Raw genomic sequence first — 23,364 nt, forward strand, 5'->3', positions numbered from 1 at the left:
AAGCAGGCCTTTGGAGCACTGCGTCACCTGCTCCTCCGCTCCTTTGGCTTCGGGCCGCAGACTACAATGGAGAGCAAGACGTCGTGCTTACCACAAATAATACAATCTTGTTGCATCTGTCAGTCTCTTTGCTTTGTTTGAGGTTTGGTTTCCAAAGCACGTCAGGTGCCTTCTCTCCCTCTCTCTGTGTACACACAGAGACACACAACACACACACACACACACACGCACAGCACACCCAGCACGCACACATACACACACACAGCGGCTCACAGGTCAGGGCAAAACAAGAGAATGATGAGATGTCAGTGTGAGAGAGGCCTGTGGTGCTGGGACAGTGAGTCACAGTGCATGCTTACCTGGCTGCTGCTGCCGAAAGGTCCCAGTAGCAGGCGATGCGCTGCCTACTGTCCAGCAGGCGGAGGAGAGGACGAGGAGATTTGGAGCAGCGTTGGGCTGAATATGGTTCAGCTGATACGGGCCTGTGAAGCTCGGACGGCTGACTCTCTTGTGTTCCTGTTCTGGCATTCCTCGTCCACACTATGAAAGGCAGCAACAAGTTTAATATTCAGAAACCCAAAGTATGTATCAGCAGCAGAATGGAGCTAACATAAATGTTTGTTTCAGTTCTATGAAGCTTTGAGTATTTTGGATAGTAGCACTGCTGTGTTTGTTGCATCCTATTGCTGTAATTGTTTATATGCTTTATATATTCTGAAGCAAGTTGATCTATAGAGTTACATCATATCCTATAAGGATGTTATGTTTTTGTATACTTTCTGCCCAGTTTGACCCATTTAGCAGAAGTCAGCCTGTTTGTGTGCTTTTTTTTCTCCTTCACTTTTGTAAAGTGGAATTTGGAAACTTCAACTATAACAAAACCAATGTAGCTTAAAGGAAAAGGGGTGAAGTATTAGAAATGCAGTTTTTAAGAAAAACTACATTAGAAATCAGGAGATCAGCTTGTGCGCTCTGGAGATAAGCTGTTGTGCCTCTGCACGTTAAGTTACAGTCAAAATTAATTTCTCTGGAGATCACCGGGTTGAGTTGGACCGCGTACAGAGGTTCTCATGTACTTTTGTTAATGTTCTGGAATGAAACAATTGAATTAAAATTTATGAAATTAAAAAAAAAAAGAAAGAAAAGAAAAAAACAGAAGTCAGCCTGTTAAGGCTCTGATATCTATTCTGTATGACTCAAAGCAGTTATGACACGGTCTGCTTTTCTCACCCAATAAAGGAATATTTCATATATCAGTCTACTCTTCATCTTATCAGCAACAGTTATCACAGCTCGTACATTTGCTTTTACACATATATGTAGGCATTGAGCCAAATGTAGTAATGGCAACACACGAAGGAACAATATTGTCTCTTATATATAATACATGTATATATACACTGTCAAAGATAGAATGTCTTTCTCTGTGGTTGTTTGAGTCTCCGGGGGGGCGGAGGTTTAACTTCTGTTTTGTTTGTGTGTGCAGATCCCATTATTTTACACTGAAGTCAATGCAGTACTGTTTAAATACAGGGAGTTTATTGAAACACAAAGAACTTCAACAAAGCAACAGAGAAACTAAAAAGCTTGTTATATATGCATGTATATATGAAAACACAGGTTTCTAGCTATAGCACAATTTCCCATGGGGCAACACCTCGCACATGTTTTGTAGCTGTACCAAAGAGGGACGAAATAACAAAACAAAAAAGAGAAACATATTTGTCAAGAAATTTTACCCCCCCAAAAAAGTGGCATTTAAAACATGATATTCTACTGCCTTCTGGGGAGGGAAGGAACAACGGTTTTTCTCCTCTTGCCCCCTCTGGTGTACAATTCTTTTTTTTTTTTTTTCCCCCCCCTGTCCCGTTTGGATCTTTAGCCATCAGAATTGTTGTCTTAAGGCCAAGAGAGATGCCAAGCGGATTTACTTTACCAACTGGATCATCATGGCCTTGCCATATTGGTCCATTGATTGACCTTTATTATAATTGTGTATTTTATTTATTTCAGTTGTTACAGTCGGGACAGACATGACTGGGAGATAGGACAGGGAGAAAGAATGAAAGAAAGAAAGGGAGAGAAAGAAAAATTGAGGGGAGAAGAGATGGCGAGAAAGGGGAGAAGAAAGAAAGAAAACAAACAAAACACCTGGATCACCTGTATGGAGAGAAAAACAAGAGACAACAAACAAACAAAAAACAAACAAAAAACAGCTACATAATAAATACAGCACCCTCTGGTGTACAATTTCTTCCTTTTCCTGTTTAAAAAGAGTTCACATATTTGTCATTTGACTGTAAGCAGTGCATGGAGGAGATGCTCGTTTTTTGCACGACGGTCTGCCACTTCAGCCTTCCCTTTCTTTATAAGGCTGGAAAATACTTCAGACCCCTCCTCAGGCAGTAAGGGGCCTGAGGAGGGGTCTGAACTGTGGGCAGCGGTATGAGGAGAGAAGGGGGCAGGACTTGATGGTGGGTTAAGGTTGGGGTGCGGGAAATGGGATTGAAACCCCTCCTTGCCTGAGGAGGGGTCTGAACCGAGTGGGTAGAGGCTGGAGTGGAAAATGGGTTAGGGTAGAAAGGGAAGGGTGAACTGCAAGACAGTCACACAAAACGCAATCATCTCCTTGCACTAAAGTGGCTGCAATCAGCTGGAGGTCCAGGCTTCAGTGGATGAGGGTACAGGTACTCAACGGGTACAGGGGGCAGCCACGGCATGTCGTCATGGGCTGCCGAGGTAAAAGAGAGGAGGTGAGGAGGAGGAGGGGTGAGTGGGGAGAAGGGAGGCTGAAATATTCACGTCCTCCTGCCCCCTCATAGAGGGCAGGAGGACGTGAATATGAACAAGGAAATGAAGTTCAGACCCCTCCCTGCCTAAAGGGAGGGGCACGGGTAAAGGGTGAGGTGAGGGGGAGAAGGAAGGCTGAACTATTCACCTCCTCCTCCCCCCTCTTTTGAAGGCAGGAGGACGTGCACGGTCCTGAACTTGCCTGACTGTCTGGTTCCACCACCAGCTGAGACACAGTGTAATTCTCTCTTTTACACAGCACAATGGGATTCTTTAAGCGTAAATCTGCCCGATTGGAGATCGGGAAGGCTGCCCCATCCGACACTCCTTTCTTTATAAGGCTGGGAAATACTTCAGACCCCTCCTCAGGCAGGAAGGGGCCTGAGGAGGGTCTGAACTGTGGGCACCGGTATGAGGAGAGAAGGGGGCAGGACTGGATGGTGGGTTAAGGTTGGGGTGGGGAGAATTGCTAAAAGTCCTCATCTCGTCTTCCAGTCCCTTCTTTCCTGTATTAATGAGAATCCTGCGACAGTCAGTTCAGACCCTCCCTGCCTGAGGAGGGGTCTGAACTGAGTGGGGTAGAGGCTGGAGTGGAAAATGGGTTTGGGTAGAAAGGGAAGGGTGAACTGCCAGACAGTCACACAAAACGCAATCATATCCTCCTTGCACTAAAGTGGCTGCAATCAGCTGGAGGTCCAGGCTCCAGTGGATGAGGGTAAAGGTACTCAACAGGTACAGGGGGCAGCCACGGCATGTTGGTCATGAACTGTTGAGATGGAGATGAATAGCTGCTGGGGTAAAAACACAACAACCCAACTATGGAAGGCTCCTCACATACCCTCGAGGACACTGAGCAAACCGCACTCAATGAGGGCACCTCAAGAGCCGAAAGAAACATCCAAAATTATTGTTTTCAGCCTGCTAACACAAACCGAAGTGCTTTGTCCAATGGGAATCCAAACAGAAGCATGAGAGGGAGAGAAATAAAAAAAAGGAAGAAAAATCTTTTCATTTCAGACTGTTGAGGCACACTTGGTTGAGTGGAGCTTCAGTGTCACTGTAAACTGTCTCAAAACACATTCACTTCAGTAATTATAATCTTTTAAACGGCAGTAGATCAAACAAGCAACAAGAAAAACTACTCTCGTTCAATGTAACAAAAAGCACTGTAACAGCTTCATATAGCAGAAGCTTCTCCTGACCACTGGAGCCTAGCTGATTCTACAATGAACAGAATAAACAATAATTGAAAGAAGAAGAACTTATTTCTGTCCAAAGGACCCGCTGAGCATTGGAACTTAAGAAAGGTGAATCACACCACTACTCTCCTCCCACTTTTCAAGGCTTATGGGGGATGCCTCATTTACACACTGGTTCCACTGTTCTAACATACACATTGCAGCTCTACTGGTCGAGTGAATGTTGTCCTTCTCTGTGCTGAATATCAAAGTAGGAAGTGCAGGAATCTGTTCATCTAAACCTGTAATAAAGTTGTTCAGATGCAACGATGTGGCTTGTTCTTCACAAAGAAGGGCCTTAGAAAGATTGCTTACTGCTCTGCCTTTAGTCCCATTTTCAGCTCCATCACTGGTATTCAGTCCAAAGTTATAAAACCAGATTTTCCACAGTGTGCTTTCTCCAGCTGGGCCTCACCGGGTGGCAACATTTCGCTCATGGAAATCTGTCGATCTGTACCCCTCTGCTTTATAGGACGGAGGAGTCTGTGCACATTGGAGTCACCGATGATCACCGATATTTTCTTCACATGAAGATTCCAGTCCTGGAGTTTCCTCTGTGTGTTGGGGTCTCTCGTTGGAGTGCAGACCTGTCGTTCTGGTGAGGATGGTGAGGAAGGGAGACAAGAGGAGGAGTTGTTAAGGTTCAAAAATATAGGGAAGGAAACACAGGAGGAATGCAAGTAACCACACTGGTCCAAAGGGTAAAGACGATGATTTTAATGAAATGACACGCGTGGGAGAATGAGCGGACTCTGTAAGCAGACAGCCCCACAATCTCATCCTCCTAACATCAAAATACAGTTTTATATGCATCAGAGTATATTTAGTGACGCCCCCTCATTGCGTCATCACATACATCAGCTTCAAAACCACAAATGTTCTATTTGACAACTTAAGGCACAATTAAAAAGTACACTGGCTTCCATCTTCTCCCCGGTGGTTTCCCGTAAGCCAGCTCAGCTCTCGCATCGTGCATCTACTGCTTCATCAGTCAACTTTCACCTACACCCCAACAGTGTGTGTGTGTATGTGTGTCTGTGCGTACACGTGCGAGGGCGCGTGCATGCTGTGTACTGCGTACGTGTCATGACCTCTCACTATTTGTCTGTCTGTGCGTGCACAGAGTGTGCATCTGCTCTCTGCACCTTAGTTGACCTCAACTTAGGCAACCAACCAGGCTCAGGCCATCCTGTGTGTAATGATCTTAACTTCTATGTAAAATGTATAAACTCATTATACAAACTCAGACTCTGGTTTTGGTTTCACTTTTGCAAAGCCTGCAACTTCAAAAGCCTATAACTTCCTGTCTCATTTTGGAGTTACTCTTTCACCCTGCAGTCTGCATAAACATTAACATTAACATCCACAGTTTAAAGTGGTTCTTTTTACTGGACCTGTAATAAAAACTAATATGATACCAATATGTTTGAACATCTGAATGCATCTAGGAAAGCAACATCACTATTAACACTGAAATGTTAATGATGATTATAAAAATAGCAGCAACTAATAGCAGGACAATATTTCTATTCCTGACAGAGTCCTCTGTTATTCTTGTTTGGAGGCGGGTCTGCACACAATTTTTCAATCTGTGTAGGTGTGTGAGTGTAACTCAAAGCTGTATTGTTTCAGTGAGGAGTTGACACGGTTATTCCGCTTTGTCGTTTCCCTGCTCACCTGTGGCTGTCATTCTTGTTTACTGGGTTTGTCACTGCTGATGTGGTAGCTGGATTCCAGTCTGCTAGCTTGGCTATAACCACCGCCTGGTTCTGGTCCAACGAGTCGGGCTGGAGACGGCGGCCCAGGTTCCGTTTCTCCCAGGATGGTGCCATCTCAAAGGGGCCTCTCTAGAAAACTGAAAACAAATTTTAAACTCATACTCTATGCTTTGGTTATAATGGTCATGGAGGATAACAATTGATCTCTCAGCCCAGTTTTTAGCATTTCCTCAATTACAGTCTGTGTCCTTCTATTGGAGATAGCAGGTCTATTATTTATTATTTTATCAGTCCTTTATTTATCCAGGTAAAAATCTCATTGAGATTAAAAATCTCATTTCCAAGAGAGACCTGGCATCATTCGAACAAAAGTCACATACCACATAGGTATATAACATTTAAAACAAATACAATATCCCATACCAACGTGTGTAAAATATACAATAACAGATCAAATTAAGAGTACATTAAAAACAATCACACTGAGTAAAAGAGCTGTTCTCTCGTTCCTTTAAGACAGACTTAAACTCTCCCAATGTAAGCAATTCTGATAATTTCAGTTCCTTCTGCAGATTATTCCAGGAAGCAGGGGCAGCGTATTTAAAAGCCTTTTTCCCCAATTCTGTTCTGATTTTTGAGACAATCAATTGTATGATATTGTGCGAACGAAGGCTGTATTGGTTGTGGTTTTTACACATAAACACATAAATAAGATGGAACCAGCCCAAGGAGAGATTTCTAGATAAAGAGCAACCAATGGGAGAGTCTGCGAATATGCAAAGATGGACATTTAGCAGCAGCATACAAAGAAGAATGTTGTACACGATTTCCATAGCTAGTAATAAAACGTAAAGCACAATGGTACACAGTATCCAACCTCTTTAGGTAGTGGGCAGGTGCATTCATAAAAAGCAGGTCACCATAATCCAATAAAGGTAAAAAAGTTGCATGAATCAAGTGTTTTCTCACTTGGAGGGAGAAACAGGATTGGTTTCTAAAAAAGTAACCTAGTTTTAGTTTGAACTTCGACACAAGCCTTTGAATGTGAGTCTTAAATGACAAATTCTGATCTATAATGATCCCTAGATACTTGTAAGATGTGACCATTTCAATTTCAGTTCCTTGAATTGTTTTAATCTTAGGAGACGTAGCTAACAACTCTTTGCCATTTGAGAATAACATGAACTTGGATTTCTCTGGATTTAACACCAACTTAAGTTGAGTTAAATGGGACTGAACGACATCAAAGGCAGACTGCAGAAATTGCAGGGTTTGTGCTACTGAAGGGGATGAACAATAAACTATTGTTCATCATTATTGTCTCTTATCATTAACAGAAATAAGAATAGTCTAATCAAAGTTACTAAATTTGTGGTTATTCTTATTCAGAAATTGATGATAACTGTCTTCTGAAACATTTTTCAGATGATCAACCGCTTTAATAAGTCTGTAAATTTTGCACACTTTAATAAAAAAAAGTGTGGATCATCCGATTGTACTCTATTCCTCCGAGGTTCAGCTCTTTCATTCAGGGTGGATTTTACATACCGTTTGTCTCTGGCCACTCCTCGATCAAATCTCCGATCTCCACCAGTCTGTACAAGGTAACAGATCGTGTTGTTTTTTCATCTTAGGCTTCTTCTGGGTTAGGCCTTCCTGTTGTTCATGGTGCAAGATGGGTGCCTTTGTTGACCTAGGAGGGAGAGCTGGAGACAGGTATTCTGAAATTGCCTTCTTTCTTTCTTTCTTTCTTATTTTTTTTTAAGTAATTTAAGATGGGCTACGTAAAAGGTATTTGCACATACCAAGGCAACTCTTTGGATTCCGCGTCCATAAACATCCCACAGTTCTGAAACATGGTTTTCTCCACACAGAGGATGGGAGAGGAGGAGGGGTGAGGAGGGGAGAGCCAGATGGGGAGGGTTCTGTGGGCTCACAAAATGGAGGTGGTCTGGTCTGATGGATTCCTCAAGCAAACGTGTGCGGTGGCATTTTTATTTTCACATAAATAACATTTGGGTGGAAGGAATCTGATCCACCGTAAGGCTTCTTTTTAAACATTTTTTCCCCGTTGTCGTAGCCGTTAACTTTTTAAGTGTTGTGTCTATCCCGGTACTGTTTAGTGGAAGTTCTCAACAAGAGAAAACTTTTTTTTCTCCACACCAAACTCCACACAAAGGAAGGGAGAGAAGGAGGGATGAGGAGGAGGTGAGGAGGAGGGTTGAGTGGGGAGAAGGGAGGCTGAAATATGAACAGGGAAATGAATTTAGACCCCTCCCTGCCTAAAGGGAGGGGCACAGGTAAGGAGGTGAGGACGAGGGGGGAGAGGGAGAAGCGGATTACCATGGAGAGTAAAAATGTCAGAGGGCAGGGCAGGAGGCAGCCCTCTGACTTTTTTTTTTTTTTTTTACCAACTGAAAACTTTACTCTCCATGGTAATCCGCTGTTACTGGGACAGTGGAGGCTTGGGGTGTAATGCCGTCTTTTGCCAACTGTCCGTTGCCAGATTTCTGCTAATTGTTGGTCATTGATGAGCAACATATCGATGGCGCTATCTGTCCTCCATATCTGTTTCCTCTTCCGCTCATCTCCTCTGCCCCGCATGCCTTTAAGATGCATCCTACAAGTGTAGAGCAACACATAATCAGTTACTGCTCGTTAGGGTTTGTAATAAAAAGTATACTAAAAGACTGTTAGTTCAGTCTTTCCTGTTCTTGTCATCTTCTCTGCTCCTCATGATAAAAGATTTTTTTAAAAAGTCTTACCTGTTTGTTTCCGACATGAAGCGGTTTTTGGTTGTGTCTGCTTATGATTTGAAACAGGTCTGAAATGAGAGAAACAGGAGATTTTTCCTGGGGAATTATAAGACAGTGGCGTCCCGTTTTCCTTCTCATTAATCATATGAGAAGAATGAAGGCGTTTTAAAGATTTTTGAGTTGAGGTTAGTCCTTCTGCAGCTATCAGTTTTCTAAAGACTTCGTCCTCCTCATACTGCAGACTGTTTAGGAAACTTGGCTCAGAGCTGCTGAAGTTCTTGACTGTCGTACATTTGTGGTTAGTCTGATGAAACTCATTTTCAGTGTACTGACTGAAAGTGAACAGGGTCCTGACTCCACGTCTGTGGTAGAGGTTGACTGTCATCTTGTGTAAAGGTGGCATCAGAGACCCTCCTCTTATTCTGTGGTGGTTCACACTTTCCAGGCTTCTCTTCTTCAGATTCACAGTATACATTTTGTAAAGTTGAATGGTTTTCTGAATGTGCCTGCCATAATTCTGTTTCCTTCTCAGTCACATTTCTAATTTTACACTCGTCAACTAAAACGGGCTCAAAGTCGGAGTTTTCAAGACCAACAATCCGCCCTCGTTTTTTCCCTGACGCTGTGGCTGTCGGTGTAGCTGAGTCAGATAAGATAAGATAAAACTTTATTAATCCCTCGGGTGGGTTCCTCTGGGAAATTCGGTATGATGATGAAAGAGGCTGCACTGAATCCATGTTTGGTGGCTCACAAGTGCACATCTTATTGAGAACTCTCCGAGGAGCTGTGAAAAAGGCAGATATGGAGCTCTGTTTTTTTGGCATTTCTGTTTTGGTCTGAGTGAAGTTGAGTGCCACAGCCAAACTGTATCCAGCACCTTCACAAAAGTGGTTCAGCAGTTTAGAAATGGGTGTCAAATGCAGTATTTCTCTCCGAGCTGAGGGCCACGAGTCACCTTTCCGGCTCCAGAAGGTCCAAGCAGTATGGCCCAAATAACAAACAAAAACATGAGTGCTGACATATGGCTGTATGCATGAATAAAAAAAAGAAGAAGAAAAGAAATAACATGCTGGTGCAAAAATATCCCAAACACATTCCCAGATTGCCTAACTTTTCATCTCCAGGCTGCATGAATTTGATTTATGAGACTAGAATTACATTAATATAGGATCCCAGTGTGTGCACTTCACAGCAGGCAGAGACAGCAACTTGGCCACAAAATGGCATAAGGGATGGTTTCTTCAGGGGACAGACTGCATGTTATAAACTAAACCATGAAAATGTAGAGTTTCACCATCGTTGACAGCAGTTTTGTCTTAAACTCATATATTTTGCAGTGATACTACACACCGATATAGTGTCACTAAAAAGGCACAAGGTACCAGATCATGTTGTTTTGTCATGTTAGGCTTCTTCTAGTGTCGGCCTTCCTGTTGTTTGTGGTGGAAGATGGGTGCCTTTGTTGACCTAGGAGGGAGAGCTGGAGGTGCTTGGTCCATTTTAATGCAGAATAAATACATCACACAGTCAAAAATGTGTTGATCTCAAATTCCATCCATCTTCTTCTGCTTCTCCATGGCCCGGTCCCAGTGCCAGCAGTCCAAGAAAAATTAAAGCAAGGACAAAAGGAATGTGACACGTTCAGGTAGTCTGTTATAATGATAACCCAGAGATGTGCTCTTAACTCTGGTGGGAACTAACAGGTATTCTGAAATTGCCTACTTTTTTTTTTTCTTCTTTCTTTAAATGCAATTTAAGCTGGGCTACGTAAAAGAATTTGCACACGCCATGATAACTCTCTGGATTCCGGGTCCATAAACATCCCACAGTCAAAAATGTGGTGTTCTGAAATTGCCTTTATAAATAGAGACCATTTTCAGACATAGCAGTCTTGAAAAGCCATGCCCTTCATTTCTCCTCTGCAACCGTAACCCTGTGATGGCAGCCTCTTCCCCTCTCTTTCTCTGTTCTCAGCTGAAGCTCCATGTCCTATTTCTTCATGAAAACTGAAATCTCTGTCAGAGTCATGGAGATCTTCTCTGCAGTCCCTGCATCTTTTATGGGAGCGCTTCTGAACTCCTCTCAGGCTCTTTTACTGGGTCTTGTGTGTCTTTGAGTCTCTGGTTTTTAAATGCACAGAATAAAATACAAAAAAAAAAAAACTTGAAAGAGATTTCCCTGGCATGGATTTTATAGCAGATAACCTTAAAAATGTTCTGCAATTATACAAAATTTGAAAAAGTTTACATTTCTTCAGTATTGAACTGCAGAAAATAAGCCTTCTTGTCCGAGGTCATTTAAGTACAAAGAAAATAAAACACAGCGGCCGCCAGCGCTATAAACATCGGTAGACTGATGGGTAATAAGCGAATGAACTAGAAAGCGAAAATTTCAGAAGAAATTTTAAGTGTGGCTATGCCGCTGGTAATCAGTGTAGTTTGCCATTCATACGGCTGCTTAGGGCAAAACTCAGAAGAGCAGCCATTCTCCACCATGAACTATGGTAAAAACAAACACCGCTCACGCTTCACAGATGACAGCTTACAGTTTTGTGTAAAGATGAAGTTACTTCGTACCGCGCCGATTTGCAGATGCTGTGCACACAGGTTCATGAGCAGAAGTCCCATTGTACCACGGCAGACCCGACAATGTTTGCACGAACACGCTTTGAAGCATTATGTTATGGACCACTTTTCACACATGGTTGGTTTACCCACACAGCCGGCTGTAGCTTTTCAACTTACAGCCCGACACACACCTTAAAAACAGCCGAGAGAGCACAGACTACGCCCGAGAGTCGTGATTGCAGATGCTGCTCAGGTGGGTCCACTTCCCCTGCAGCGGCACTGCAGACCACGCCCCGCCACACACATCAAACACGTAAAATAAATATTTATGCACTTTTGCATTCACTTTTTGGTTTTTGTTATTTTTACACAGTGCTCTGAATGATGAACAATGGTCTACAGCCAATCTTGTGTATTATTATACAAACTTTGGCTGTAAGATTCAGATAACTATTTAATAAAAGCTAAATATTTTATAGCGCTATATAAATCCAATGCATTATTATTATTATTATTATTATGATGATGAGAGAAAGAAATCAAAGTATAACTTTGTGTCCACCTTTCCCTGTTAATGCCCTACCTGGCCCCCTGGCAAAAGGGGGGCCAGCTAGCGGCGCTGTCGCTACCCGATCCGTACCACAAACCCGATCGGTACCCTGCATGCGCAAATCTTACGTCACTTCCTCTCTTTGCCAGCATTGCGACATTCAATATATTTGAATGATACAGTTAGTGGGCAGCACGGTGGCACGGTGGTTAGCACTGTTGCCGCACAGCAAGAAGGTCCTGAGTTCAATTCCAACATCAGGCCGGGGTCTTTCTGTGTGGAGTTTGCATGTTCTCCCCGTGTTTGCGTGGGTTCTCTCCGGGTACTCCGGCTTCCTCCCACCGTCCAAAGACATGCAACTTGTGGGGATAGGTTAATTGGATAAACCAAATTGCCACTAGGTGTGAATGTGCGAGCGAATGTGAGTGTGAATGGTTGTCTGTCCTTGTGTGTTGGCCCTATGACAGCTGGGATAGGCTCCAGCGCCCCCCGCGACCCTGAAAAGGAGAAGCGGAAGCGAATGGATGGATGGATACAGTTAGCGCCCAGTTAGCTCCTAGCATTTCTCAACAGCTCTGCCTCCTTTTCGACTACCGGGACATTTAAACAATGGATAATCCGTATACAAACAAATTCATGCTTTTCTCCTCAACAGACAGCGTCCCCCGATTGAACAAAAGCTCCGTAAAATAATAAGAATGGCGCCTAATTACAGACTTAATAATACAGACTTTGTAATAGGTCACGTGAAGATTCATCAGCCAGATTAAGTGTTTACTGACAATTGACAGTGATAGCGGACATCATCATCACTATTCCAATCAATCCTCTCCACACAGACAAGCATAAACACACTTGACTATCGCTAAATCAAATTTAACACGCATTTGAAATGACGCTAATTCAGTTTATAACAGGGTTCATTCGCTCCGTCAGCAGGTGGCGGTATCCTCGTACACTGGGGAGTAAACTGCCATTAAACGAACAGAAGAAGAAGAAAACATCTGCACATGCGCGGTACGGATCGGGTAGACCCGATTTGTAAGGTCGGACTGTGCACATGCGCAGTAAGGATCGGGGAGTCCTGATCCGTAACTATCTTTCTATTTTTCGTTTTTGTCTACATTGTACTGAAATGCTTCATTATTGCAAACGTTTGAAGATATACTTATTATTCTTAACATCTTAACAGATACTCTGACCCGTAACTATCGTAAAACGCTTCGACCGGAAGTAGACACCTTTCGCGCATGCGGGGTACCGATCGGGTTAGCTAGCTAGCCGGCTATCAGCAACATCGTCAGAACACTGTTGCTATTATGGGATGTTTTCACAAAACGAGCAGATATTTGAAGTCTACACACCTACATTCTCGCCTGAAAATATCTTAAAAGTTTATTTTGTGACCTAGAAACACTAATAAAATACATTTAAAACGAAGAGGTGTCCGCCATTGTTTAACTCGGCAGAGGTGTGCTATGAATTGTGGGATATGGAGTTTTCCGTTACCGTAACTATTCAATGGTTCGCGCAACCTTAAAACTTCCAATGGTTCCTGAAAGCAGAGACGCTGTGCGCGCCATTGATATTGTCGTCATTACGGTAATCCAAATAAGGGTAGACAGGCCGTACCACTCCCGGCATACCACTAGAGAGAGCCAACACACCACAAATGAAGCCTTCCCATTCATTTCAATGGGCAAAAACTTGCATTAAAATATTCATATTTAAAAAAAACTATAGAAGTAATAAACACCAGAAGTAATAAACACCAAAAGTCATAGCACACCATTCCTGATTCAGCCGCACAAAATGATATACCATATGTGAAGCTTGTCTCAAAACTGTGGAATAGTAATAAGTATTTAAGTCTTACTCTCAACAAGCAGCGGCGCTGCCATGGGCACTTCACCCGTGCCAAAGCGCTCACAGGCGGAGGATAGTCCTCCCCCAGCTGCTATCAGGGCAGGAGACGTTCACACCTATGCCTCCAAACGGCAAATGAATCGCGCAAGAGCGAAGCCGCTGCTCCCGCACTGACTGTAACGCAGTCGTGCCAATTTCGGGTCACTCTTGCCGGTCCAAACCCGGATAAAGGAGCAGGGTTGGAATTGTGACATTAAAAAACAATTATTACTAAAAGAAATTTAATTTGTAGTTCTAAATAAATTCTAACTGCATTTAGGACGTTTTTTACTCACTTTATGTCTCTTCCACGATGTTACTTCTCTCTCCAACAACGTAGGTTACAATTACATCAGCGTGACCAATTATGCAAATTAGGCGATGCCGTCATTTAGCAACTTCTAGAGACTGTCTCTGATTGGTTTAGACCATGATAGGGGCATGATGTGTGTCTGTTGTTGATCACGTGAATGTCTGTGGCAAATTTTAATCAGGGAGATTTGTTTTTCTTTTGTGTCCTTTCTCTCTATCTTAGAATAGAAAATTCTAAGTCTATTATTGAGATATTCTTATTTTCTGTTAATAGTTAATCTTTCAAATGACAAGAGATAATGCCTAGATATCTCACCTCATCTGTCATCTGTGTATTACATATTGACTGCATGAGACACTCATGTAGAGCTAGTATGTCACACTTATTATTATTATTATTATTATTATTATTATTCATCTGTAAACCTGACGTGTTTCATAATCGCCTTGGCTATGTTAATCATCATGCTCTTCAGGAGTCGTCATGACATGGGGAACACAGATGAGAAATTAAAATGGAGTCACAGGGGAAGCAAAACAAGACACCTGAACATGGAAACACAAGACTTTGACAATAAAACACGAAACGGTGAACCTATATAATACAATATGAAGCAGAGTGAAGTTTGGAAACATGACACTTTTTATTTCAATACGTAAATTAAAGCAAAACAAAACAAAACAAACCCTCAAACCACATTTAAATGACTGGCAATACAATGTAAAAACAGCTGTTTGTTTTTTTTTTTTAAAACAAATTACTGCCATCTCCGGGAAGATTAAAATCACTGCATAAAAAAACCCAAGCAAAGAGAAGAGGAAAAGAACAGATAAAATCAAAGTCAGCTGTCCAGCCACTCCAAGTCTTCCCCTTCACCACCATAAGATTTCCGAGTTACTCCGTAGTCCCATAAAAGCTCCTCACCAACTGTGATGTCCTTCAAGGCGATGAAAAGTATTGTCTCCTGAGGTCCTGCAGGGAAGTTCATTGTAAACTTCTGGGGCTTGATGTTGGGATTTTTCCGGGAATGGTTCATTCGCCTTCCATAGGTTTCAATGTCGGGATGACAGGCACAGGGGAATGCAGTGGCATCGATGCACATACCTCGGTCACACTCGTCCCTGAAGAAGAACAGATACCCCGACTGGGGCCTCCGTTTCCCTTCTGCTTCACTGATGTATGTCCCGTGGTAATCGCACACGATATCCCCTTTGTGGAAAGGCATAAGTGCGATCACACCTGTAAGTTGAAAGAGACCATCGGTCATGACAGGGCTCTTAGAAACGTTCACTTGCAATTTAAAGACCGTGTAGTTTAAATGATGTGTGCATTTTACCTTTGCCCTTCCGTTCCCCGAAGTCTTGCAAAGCCAGGCCCTTCCACTTCTGCTCTGCAATCGAAGACATGAGGGACTCGTTGTCTTGTATACTGGGCTGCGGAGCAACCCAGGCCTGCAAGATGGCATTGACAGTGGGCTTGTTGGTGTGCCATTTCTCCTTGTCCAAAGCCATCTGCACACGTGCAGGCTGAGGTGGGTTACCTCTTCTGCCAACTGACTGACCTAAACGAAGTGGTCACAAAGCGAGGTACAAGAAATAATGCAAGTGATTATTGCGGCTTAAAAATGAAAAATCAACCATATGCATTTTAGTCAATCACATATTTGTACCTTAAAATATTCCTTATATTTATAATTGAGCTATCTGTGTATATTTTGGTGTATAACACTGAGTGGGTTGTACTTACATGTATTGTATTATTTAATTAGTTCAGTCTGTTACTGCTATTGTGTCTACACAAGTGTAACCCACATAATTTTCTTGGAGATTATTGAAGTATTTTCATTCTGAAATACATGCAAAACAAACAAAGCAATGCAACAGAAGAGGCTCCATTAACATGGCAACTCCTCATCAAGCTACATTGTATCCATCAGGTAAAACATTGGCTACGTTTGCTTTGCATTTTCCCCGCCTGATCACAGTGATGTAGTATAATGTGATCTCATATTACATATTATAATACTATCATATATATTACACATTTGTCACGGTCACACTCAGAGCTCCCTCTCTCTCCACGTTTTCATACATTATTTTAATCGTGTGTGTGTGTTTTGGTCTGCCTCTGTGAGTGTCAGTGATGCTCCAATTCAAAGTGACATTGCTTTGGCAATGACTCCATCTAGTGGTGAAATTACTGAACTGCAGGCTCAGTCACAAAAACGCAATATTTTGACTATTACTGAGCTTACACTTGAGAATACTATTTGACCTTTGGGACCTTTTGTACTCCTATTGATATATTTCATATTGTCCAAATAGTTCATTAAACACACATTTTCTCAATCCATTTGATGAAAAAACAAACAAACAGGGAAATAATTATTGGCTTTATTTGTCACACCATGACTGTGGTCTGTGGCAAATTTTCATCTTCACCACTGTATGTGGAGTCTAGCAGTTATCTTTGTGACAAACATAAAGGCTATTGCGGTGTCTGCGGGCAAAATTGGTGCTTGAGGGGACTTCTGAACTCCTTTCAGGCTCTTTTACTGGGTCTTGTTTCACTAGTGTGGGCTGTTATGCAGTGAAAGCAGGTGGGAAGATGTGAGGTACATTTCTTCAAAGAATTTGTTTTGGAAAAAATATTTTTTTAATTGGTTATGAGCAAAAATTGTTTATATAAAATAACTTTAAAAAAACAAAACAAAAACCCAGTTTCAACCGTAATGTGAAGTACACATTTTATTTTTTTTCCCCCCCTTTTAGTACACAACAGTCATTTTGTAAAGATTTCTCAAGCAATGATCTACCCAGAACAAACATATTTATGAACTAAACTTGAGAGATTGAAATGTACATCGTCTTAGTGCGACCTGGTAGATAAATTGTAAAACAAGTTATATATATATAAAACTAAACAAATATACAGCCAAAACAAAGTTGTCAGTGTAAGTAAGATGTGAACTGAACTGGGAACATGTTTCTCAGGTCTGGCAGAACAGTAGCTGATTCTATAATGAACAGAATAAATAATAACTGATAGAAGAAGAACTTATTTCTATCCAGTCTATTCACAGATGATCCTGCTAAAGTGGGTCCCCCAATCTCTCCTGATTCTGGACACTTGCAAGTTCTCACACCTGGAAGTCAAGCAGGTTCCGTTTCTCCCAGGATGCATCCATCTCAAAGGGGCAGCAGCAGCAGATGGGTGCCTTTGAGGGAGAGCTGGAGACAGGTATTCTGAAATTGCCAAACAAAAACCAAAAATTCAAATTTTTTGTTGTTTTTGTTGAAATTGCTAGTTCTAAGCATAAAGTCAAAATAAAAGAAAGAGGGGTGGGTTGTTTTTTTGTTGTTTTTTTGAAATTGCTAGTTCTAACATAAAGTCAAAATAAAAAAAAAAGGACATCATTAGAACAGGAAATCAACTTACATGCCTATTCATTCCTGAGAAGGTCTCTTCGCTTTCTCCCAAAGCCCTTGTACGACCTTGCAGGTAGTCTTGCTGCTTTGCATTGTCCGACATACTCCTTGTATGCCACGCCAGTGGAGATTGTTGGATCAAGGTTGATAAATCCCTCTTCCTGCTGTGTCCAGTGTCTGCTGGTGTGAGCGGGCATGTACACAGCTCTCGTCTGCAATAGGTCAGGTTCCTCATCCTCTTCAAGTACAGGTGCATCCTCTTCCTCCATCTCCAGGGGAAGATCCGGAGGCAACTTTTTCTCCGTATGGGGTTTTGGGTTCCCCATTCGATAAAGGATATCGTAGTGGAGCTTATAGAGAGTGAAGCCGAAAACTTTTTCACAAACTGACGTGGAAAGGATCCTGTACTTTTGGAGCTCTGCCTGTGTCATCTTCAGCTCCAGGAGTAGGTCCTTCAGTTTCTCATAGGACACAAAATCCTTATTCATGATAAGTCCCACTGAGCTGACCAGCACCAAGACCTTGTTCCGCGTGTGCTTTTCAGTCTTCCCTGGAATCCTCTTCATCACTTGGGGCAGCCATGGCATTCCATGCTCTCTGTACCTTTCAAGGGTCCTGGCGTAGCACAGTCCACGGCGCTCCATCTCCATGGCCACATCCCCCACTATGGCCATGGCCTGGGACTCGATGGAAGGCTCCCTGTCGTCATTATGTATCTCTACATAATCCATCAAGTTCCAAGAAGCCCGTCTTGTTCCCTTTATGTCACGGTACTTAATGTCCGGGAACCACCTGATCTTCAACTCGAGAAATCCTGCTCTCAGGCATTCTTGTACATTTTTGCCTTCCCCCTCAACAAGCTTCCTCGCCCGGGCAAAGGTGAATGGGGTCGGGAAGGAGTCTCTGGTGGCCAGGTTCTCCGTCAGTGAAGCCAGATTAATGTGTCCCTTCAGATTTTCTGGGCATTTTTCCCCTTGCAGCTCTGAGATGAAGATGCCGTCGTTCCTCCTGAAGAGGTCTTTCAGCAGCAGCTTCACAAGCTCAGGTCCCAGCACGGAAGGCTCGCACTCGAGAGTCAATGTGAGAGCAAATAGCCTCTCGATTCTTTTCATCTGTAGTGTGTCCCTTGTCCAGTGTGCCAGAGGAGGTGGGCAGTCGTCAATAGCTGCACCAGTTGCTGCACCCAGGCCCATGAAGCCCCTCATGTTGGTTGCGCTGAACTCGTGCAGCGAGCTGGTCCCCAGTGCTGCCGAGTACTGTCTGTCCATGTTGGACAAGGGGTGCCCGTATAATGCCTCCTCCAGCGCAAGCTCCAGCTGGAATGCCTTCCACACTGGGAGAAAGCCGCCTTTGCCTGTGTGCTTCTCCCCGAGTTGCCGGAGCTGGTCAGCCATATACTTTAGACAGCGAGACAGTATCTCATTCACACTTGGCTGTTCGTGTTCCCGTTTAAAGGGGACAACGAGGGGGAAGTCCCTCAGGCACTTATACAATGCCTCGCAGTTGAAGAATTCCCACGGAGAAACCAGGTCCAAATCTTCCAGTTCCTTCCCTTCTTTCCCCTCCACGATCTCTATTCTCAGGTTATAATTACCTGCTGCCTTCCTGGCCAAGTCCATCATGTGGATGTAGTAGTCCTCAGCTCTGGTGGCCACCGCCTGAACGTAATTCGGGTGGCCGAGGCCACCAGTGACGATCAAGCCACTAATGGGGTGCCGGAATGTGGACATATAATGAGTGTGTGGGCTGTCCACATAAAATTGCCAGAAGGTGACATTAGGTTTAGTGGCGATCTCTGCCAAAGGTCGCAAGATGTCCGGTGGACGCTGGTCGAGTTCTGTCTGCACGTTAACACACTCGTGCATGGACATGCACGTGAAGAACCTAGCTCTGGGTCCAAACATCCTTTCCAGTCCTGCTCTTGACCAGAAAAGTGTGGTGTGGGGGTCCAGTGGTATGAGGTTGCAGGCCACGTGCAGAGAACATCGCACGACGTCGTCAGGATTAGCTACTGTCAACAATTCAAAGGGCTCCCTTTCCTTTTGTCCAAATTTGTAGACAAAGAACCGGACTTCCAATGTTGGATGCTCCGGCAACATCCTCTTCGCTTCATCAAGTTTGGAAAGCACGAACGTTTGATCCTGCGGCAATACGTTCATGCTCCCCTTGTTGTGAATGATGGTCTTCTGCAGCGTGGGTCTGGTCAGCTCTTCCAGCGGAAGGTCTTTGAGCAACTCAACAAATTTTGTTAAGATGCCATTAACAAGGTCCACCGTGTGCCTTGGTAAGTAGTCCGTCATTGTACAGACTCTGTCCACCACCACAAGGGACTTGGGAATTACTATAGCTTCTAACTTGAATCCCCTGTCCAGGTAGGCAAAATCAAAGCCTCTTACCTTTCGCAGCACTTTTAAGCCCTCCACAGACACCTTACTAAGGTCAAAGTGTTTCTTTATGGTGTGCCAGGAGTTTTTCAGCTGGTGCATTTTGAAGGGTGCCATGTTCAACCTGGAAAAGGGTATATGCAGGCCTTTCAAGTTTTTTAGTTCAACCACCACTCCGTCGTAATCAAATATACTCCAGACAAGTTTCATGGATTCCTCAACTGTCGTTGCCTGCAATGGAATGAAAATGTTGGGGTCCAGGAGGAAATCCTCAACGCTTTGAGATGTGGCAAAAGCATCCGCCAAACCCTTCATATTTTCGACACCAATGTCCTCCATGGCTGTTGTGTTCTGGAAAAAACAGAAAGTATAATCAGGTAAGTAAAAAAGAAGTGAAAAAATGTAATTGAAAAACTGTTAAACCAGGAAAGACAAAAACAGTGTAATCATGTAAGTAAAACACATTAAAATCAAGTAAGTAAAGAACAGGAAAAAGCAATTTGCAACAGTTAAGAATATGCAAAAATATTACCTGTACTGTAAATACAGTCTTTCAAGACAGCAGATAAAAAAAAGTTGTGTGTCTTAGTTAACCAAGGCGCTGTGGTCAAAAATCCAGAGACACTGCTCCTCTGAGTTTCAGGGACTGAGCTCAGCACTCCTCCCCTTATATAGGGTCTGGTCAAAAGTTGCCGCCATAGGAAATGAATGGGTATCCCACTGAATGGGTCGTTCAGTGAATGGGCTACTGAACGACACTCACTGAATAACCCACTGAACGACCCATTGAATGAACCAGTCAACGACACCCACTGACAACGACACTCAGTGTTGAATGTTGCCATTGTGTTTCTTAAATTTGTACAGTCTTAGTTTAAGCAGTATTATCAAAGCCATTCCTTTGATCCTGAGCACCTCTAACCACTCTGTGTATGGGGAGGTTTTATTGTAGATACATCCTATCTGAAAGATCTGTTTCTTGTGTTGTAAGCTTGCTGCTTTTACGACCCTTTGGTCAGCAGGAGGTCTCACACACACACACACACACACACACACACAGAGAGAGAGAGAGAGAGAGAGAAGATAAGTGCACACACACACACACACACACACACACACCAAAGCAAACAGACACCAGCAGGGCAGCTGATGTGCAACTGCTAGAAAAGTTTAAAATAACTAATTGTCTGTCCTGAATCAGTCTTATTAGGTAATGTTCAAATCATTTTATCATCCCAGTGTTTTCAGTGTGTGAGAAAGTACTCAGGGCCTTCAAGTTACACACTATGAAAGGCAGCAACAAGTTTAATATTCAGAAACCTAAAGTATGTATCAGCAGCAGAATGGAGCTAAAAATAAATGTTTGTTTCAGTTCTATGAAGCTTTGAGTATTTTGGATTAGTAGCACTGCTGTGTTTGTTGCATCATATTGCTGTAATTGTTTATATGCTTTATATATACTCCCAGAAGCTGGAAGAACGGCTCTCAGCCAACGACCCTGCGTCAGTGTGGAGGGGCCTGCAGGAAATCACCAGCTACAGACGCCCCGTACCCACTGTTGAAGCAAACAAAGACCTGGCCAACGAGCTAAATACATTCTACTGCAGGTTTGAGACGGACAGACTCCCACGCCTCACCCTCCCCTCCCCAGAGACACTGCTTCAGACAATGACCCCCAACACACCTTCCACTTCTCCCCCCTTCACCCTCCCCTCCCCAATCCAGTCTCAACGACCACCCCCACCCTCCCCAATCCAGACCCAACGACCACCACCACCCTCCCCATTTCAGACTCAACGACGACCATCACCCTCTCCAATCCAGACTCAACGACCTCCATCACACCTCTCACCCCCCTTCCCTCCACCCTGAAACTCAGAATACACACTGAGGATGTGAGCCGACTATTTCAGAAACAGAAGCCCAGGAAAGCCCCCGGACCAGACGGTGTCTCACCCTCCTGCCTCAAGACCTGTGCTGAACAGCTGGCTCCCATCTTTACTCGCATCTTCAACAGATCCCTGGAACTGTGTGAAGTTCCCTCCTGTTTCAAACGCTCCACCATCATCCCTGTTCCCAAGAAACCCACCATCACAGGACTGAATGACTACAGACCTGTTGCCTTGACGTCTGTGGTCATGAAATCCTTTGAACGACTGGTGTTAGCCCATCTGAAGGACATTACAGGCCACCAGCTGGACCCTCTGCAGTTTGCCTACCGGGCAAAAAGGTCGGTGGATGATGCAGTGAATATGGGGCTGCATTACATCCTGCAACACCTCGACCGCCCGGGAACTTATGCCAGGGTCCTGTTTGTGGACTTTAGTTCAGCTTTTAACACCATCGTGCCTGAACTTCTCTCTTCCAAACTCTCCCAGCTCAGCGTGTCTCCAGCTACCTGTCAGTGGATCACCAGCTTCCTGACAGACAGAAAGCAACAAGTGAGGCTGGGGGAGATCACCTCTGAAACTCGGTCCCTCAGTATTGGTGCCCCTCAAGGATGTGTCCTCTCACCACTACTGTTCTCCCTCTACACTAATGACTGCACCTCCAAGAACTCAGCTGTAAAACTCCTAAAGTTTGCAGATGACACCACCATCATTGGCCTCATTCAGGATGGTGATGAGTCTGCATACCGGCAGGAAGTTGAGCGGCTGGTACTCTGGTGCAGTCAGCACAATCTGGAGCTGAACACTCTTAAAACTGTAGAGATGACAGTGGACTTCAGGAGACATCCCTCAACTCTGCCCCCCCTCGTCATATCAGACAGCCCTGTGTCGACTGTGGAGATCTTCAAGTTCCTGGGTACCACCATCTCCCAGGACCTGAAGTGGGAGACCAACATCAACTCCATCCTTAAAAAGACCCAGCAGAGGATGTACTTCCTGAGACAACTGGGGAAGTACAGTCTTCCACAGGAGCTGCTGATCCAGTTCTACACTGCAGTCATTGAGTCTGTCCTGTGCTCCTCCATCACAGTCTGGTATGGTGCAGCCACTAAACAGGACAGGAGCAGACTGCAGCGGACTGTACGGGCAGCAGAAAGGATCATCGGCGCCCCCCTGCCCTCCATCCAGGATCTGTACCTCTCAGGAACCAGGAAACGGGCAGGGAAAATCATCACAGACCCCTCACACCCTGGACACAGACTTTTTGATCTGCTGCCCTCTGGCAGACGGTACAGAAGCCTGCAGACCAGGACCACCCGACACAGGAACAGTTTCTTTCCCCTCGCCATCTCCCTTCTAAACAGTTGAACTGTCACACTGCTCCCACTGCCAGACTGCAACTGCACCTTATGTACATTCTGTAGTATTCATTCCACCTCATTTCATTTCTGTATTTTATGTATATACGTTTAGATTAGTTATTTAAAGTTGGTTTACACAGCTTTGTGTATGTATGTGTATGCATGTGTAATGTATATATAGATAAGTGTGTGTGCGTGTGTGTGTGTGTGTGTGTGTGAGATTTACATTGCTGTGCTCGAGAGCCACCATCTACCGGAACCAAATTCCTTGTATTTGTCTGCACATATACTTGGCCAATAAAACACGATTCTGATTCTGATTCTGATATTCTGAAGTAAGTTGATCTATAGAGTTACATCATATTCTATAAGCATGTTATGTGTTTGTATACTTTCTGCCCAGTTTGACCCATTTAGCAGAAGTCAGCTTGTTCGTGTGCTTTTTTTGTCCCTTCACTCTTTTAA

General features: G+C 43.7%; 2 protein-coding genes and 2 long non-coding RNA genes across 4 annotated transcripts; 1 reads left to right on the top strand and 3 right to left on the bottom strand.

Moving 5' to 3' along the window:
* Positions 1-3,338: 3,338 nt before the first annotated feature.
* LOC109197951 (uncharacterized) lies at positions 3,339-8,077 on the bottom strand. Its single transcript, XR_002058955.2, has 4 exons — positions 7,552-8,077; positions 7,295-7,452; positions 5,706-5,883; positions 3,339-4,623 (listed from the first exon to the last, which is right to left on the bottom strand). It is a non-coding gene; the product is annotated as an uncharacterized LOC109197951 (long non-coding RNA).
* Positions 8,078-8,226: 149 nt separating this feature from the next.
* LOC109197952 (uncharacterized) lies at positions 8,227-13,807 on the bottom strand. Its single transcript, XR_002058956.2, has 3 exons — positions 13,496-13,807; positions 8,512-10,622; positions 8,227-8,366 (listed from the first exon to the last, which is right to left on the bottom strand). It is a non-coding gene; the product is annotated as an uncharacterized LOC109197952 (long non-coding RNA).
* A 3,139-nt stretch (positions 13,808-16,946) lies between these two features.
* Positions 16,947-21,816, top strand: LOC109197950 (leucine-rich repeat extensin-like protein 3). Its single transcript, XM_019353670.2, has 2 exons — positions 16,947-17,077; positions 21,117-21,816. Exons 1-2 carry the CDS (start codon positions 17,015-17,017, stop codon positions 21,519-21,521), a joined length of 468 nt encoding a protein of 155 aa, XP_019209215.1. The 5' UTR covers positions 16,947-17,014; the 3' UTR covers positions 21,522-21,816.
* LOC109197949 (uncharacterized) lies at positions 16,999-20,504 on the bottom strand. Its single transcript, XM_019353669.2, has 2 exons — positions 17,276-20,504; positions 16,999-17,082 (listed from the first exon to the last, which is right to left on the bottom strand). The coding sequence occupies exon 1, from the start codon at positions 19,986-19,988 to the stop codon at positions 17,280-17,282; it is 2,709 nt and encodes a 902-aa protein (XP_019209214.1). The 5' UTR covers positions 19,989-20,504; the 3' UTR covers positions 16,999-17,082; positions 17,276-17,279.
* Positions 21,817-23,364: the final 1,548 nt, after the last annotated feature.

This window comes from Oreochromis niloticus, unplaced genomic scaffold (assembly GCF_001858045.2).
Source record: "Oreochromis niloticus isolate F11D_XX unplaced genomic scaffold, O_niloticus_UMD_NMBU tig00006731_pilon, whole genome shotgun sequence".
NCBI classification, from domain to species: domain Eukaryota; kingdom Metazoa; phylum Chordata; class Actinopteri; order Cichliformes; family Cichlidae; genus Oreochromis; species Oreochromis niloticus.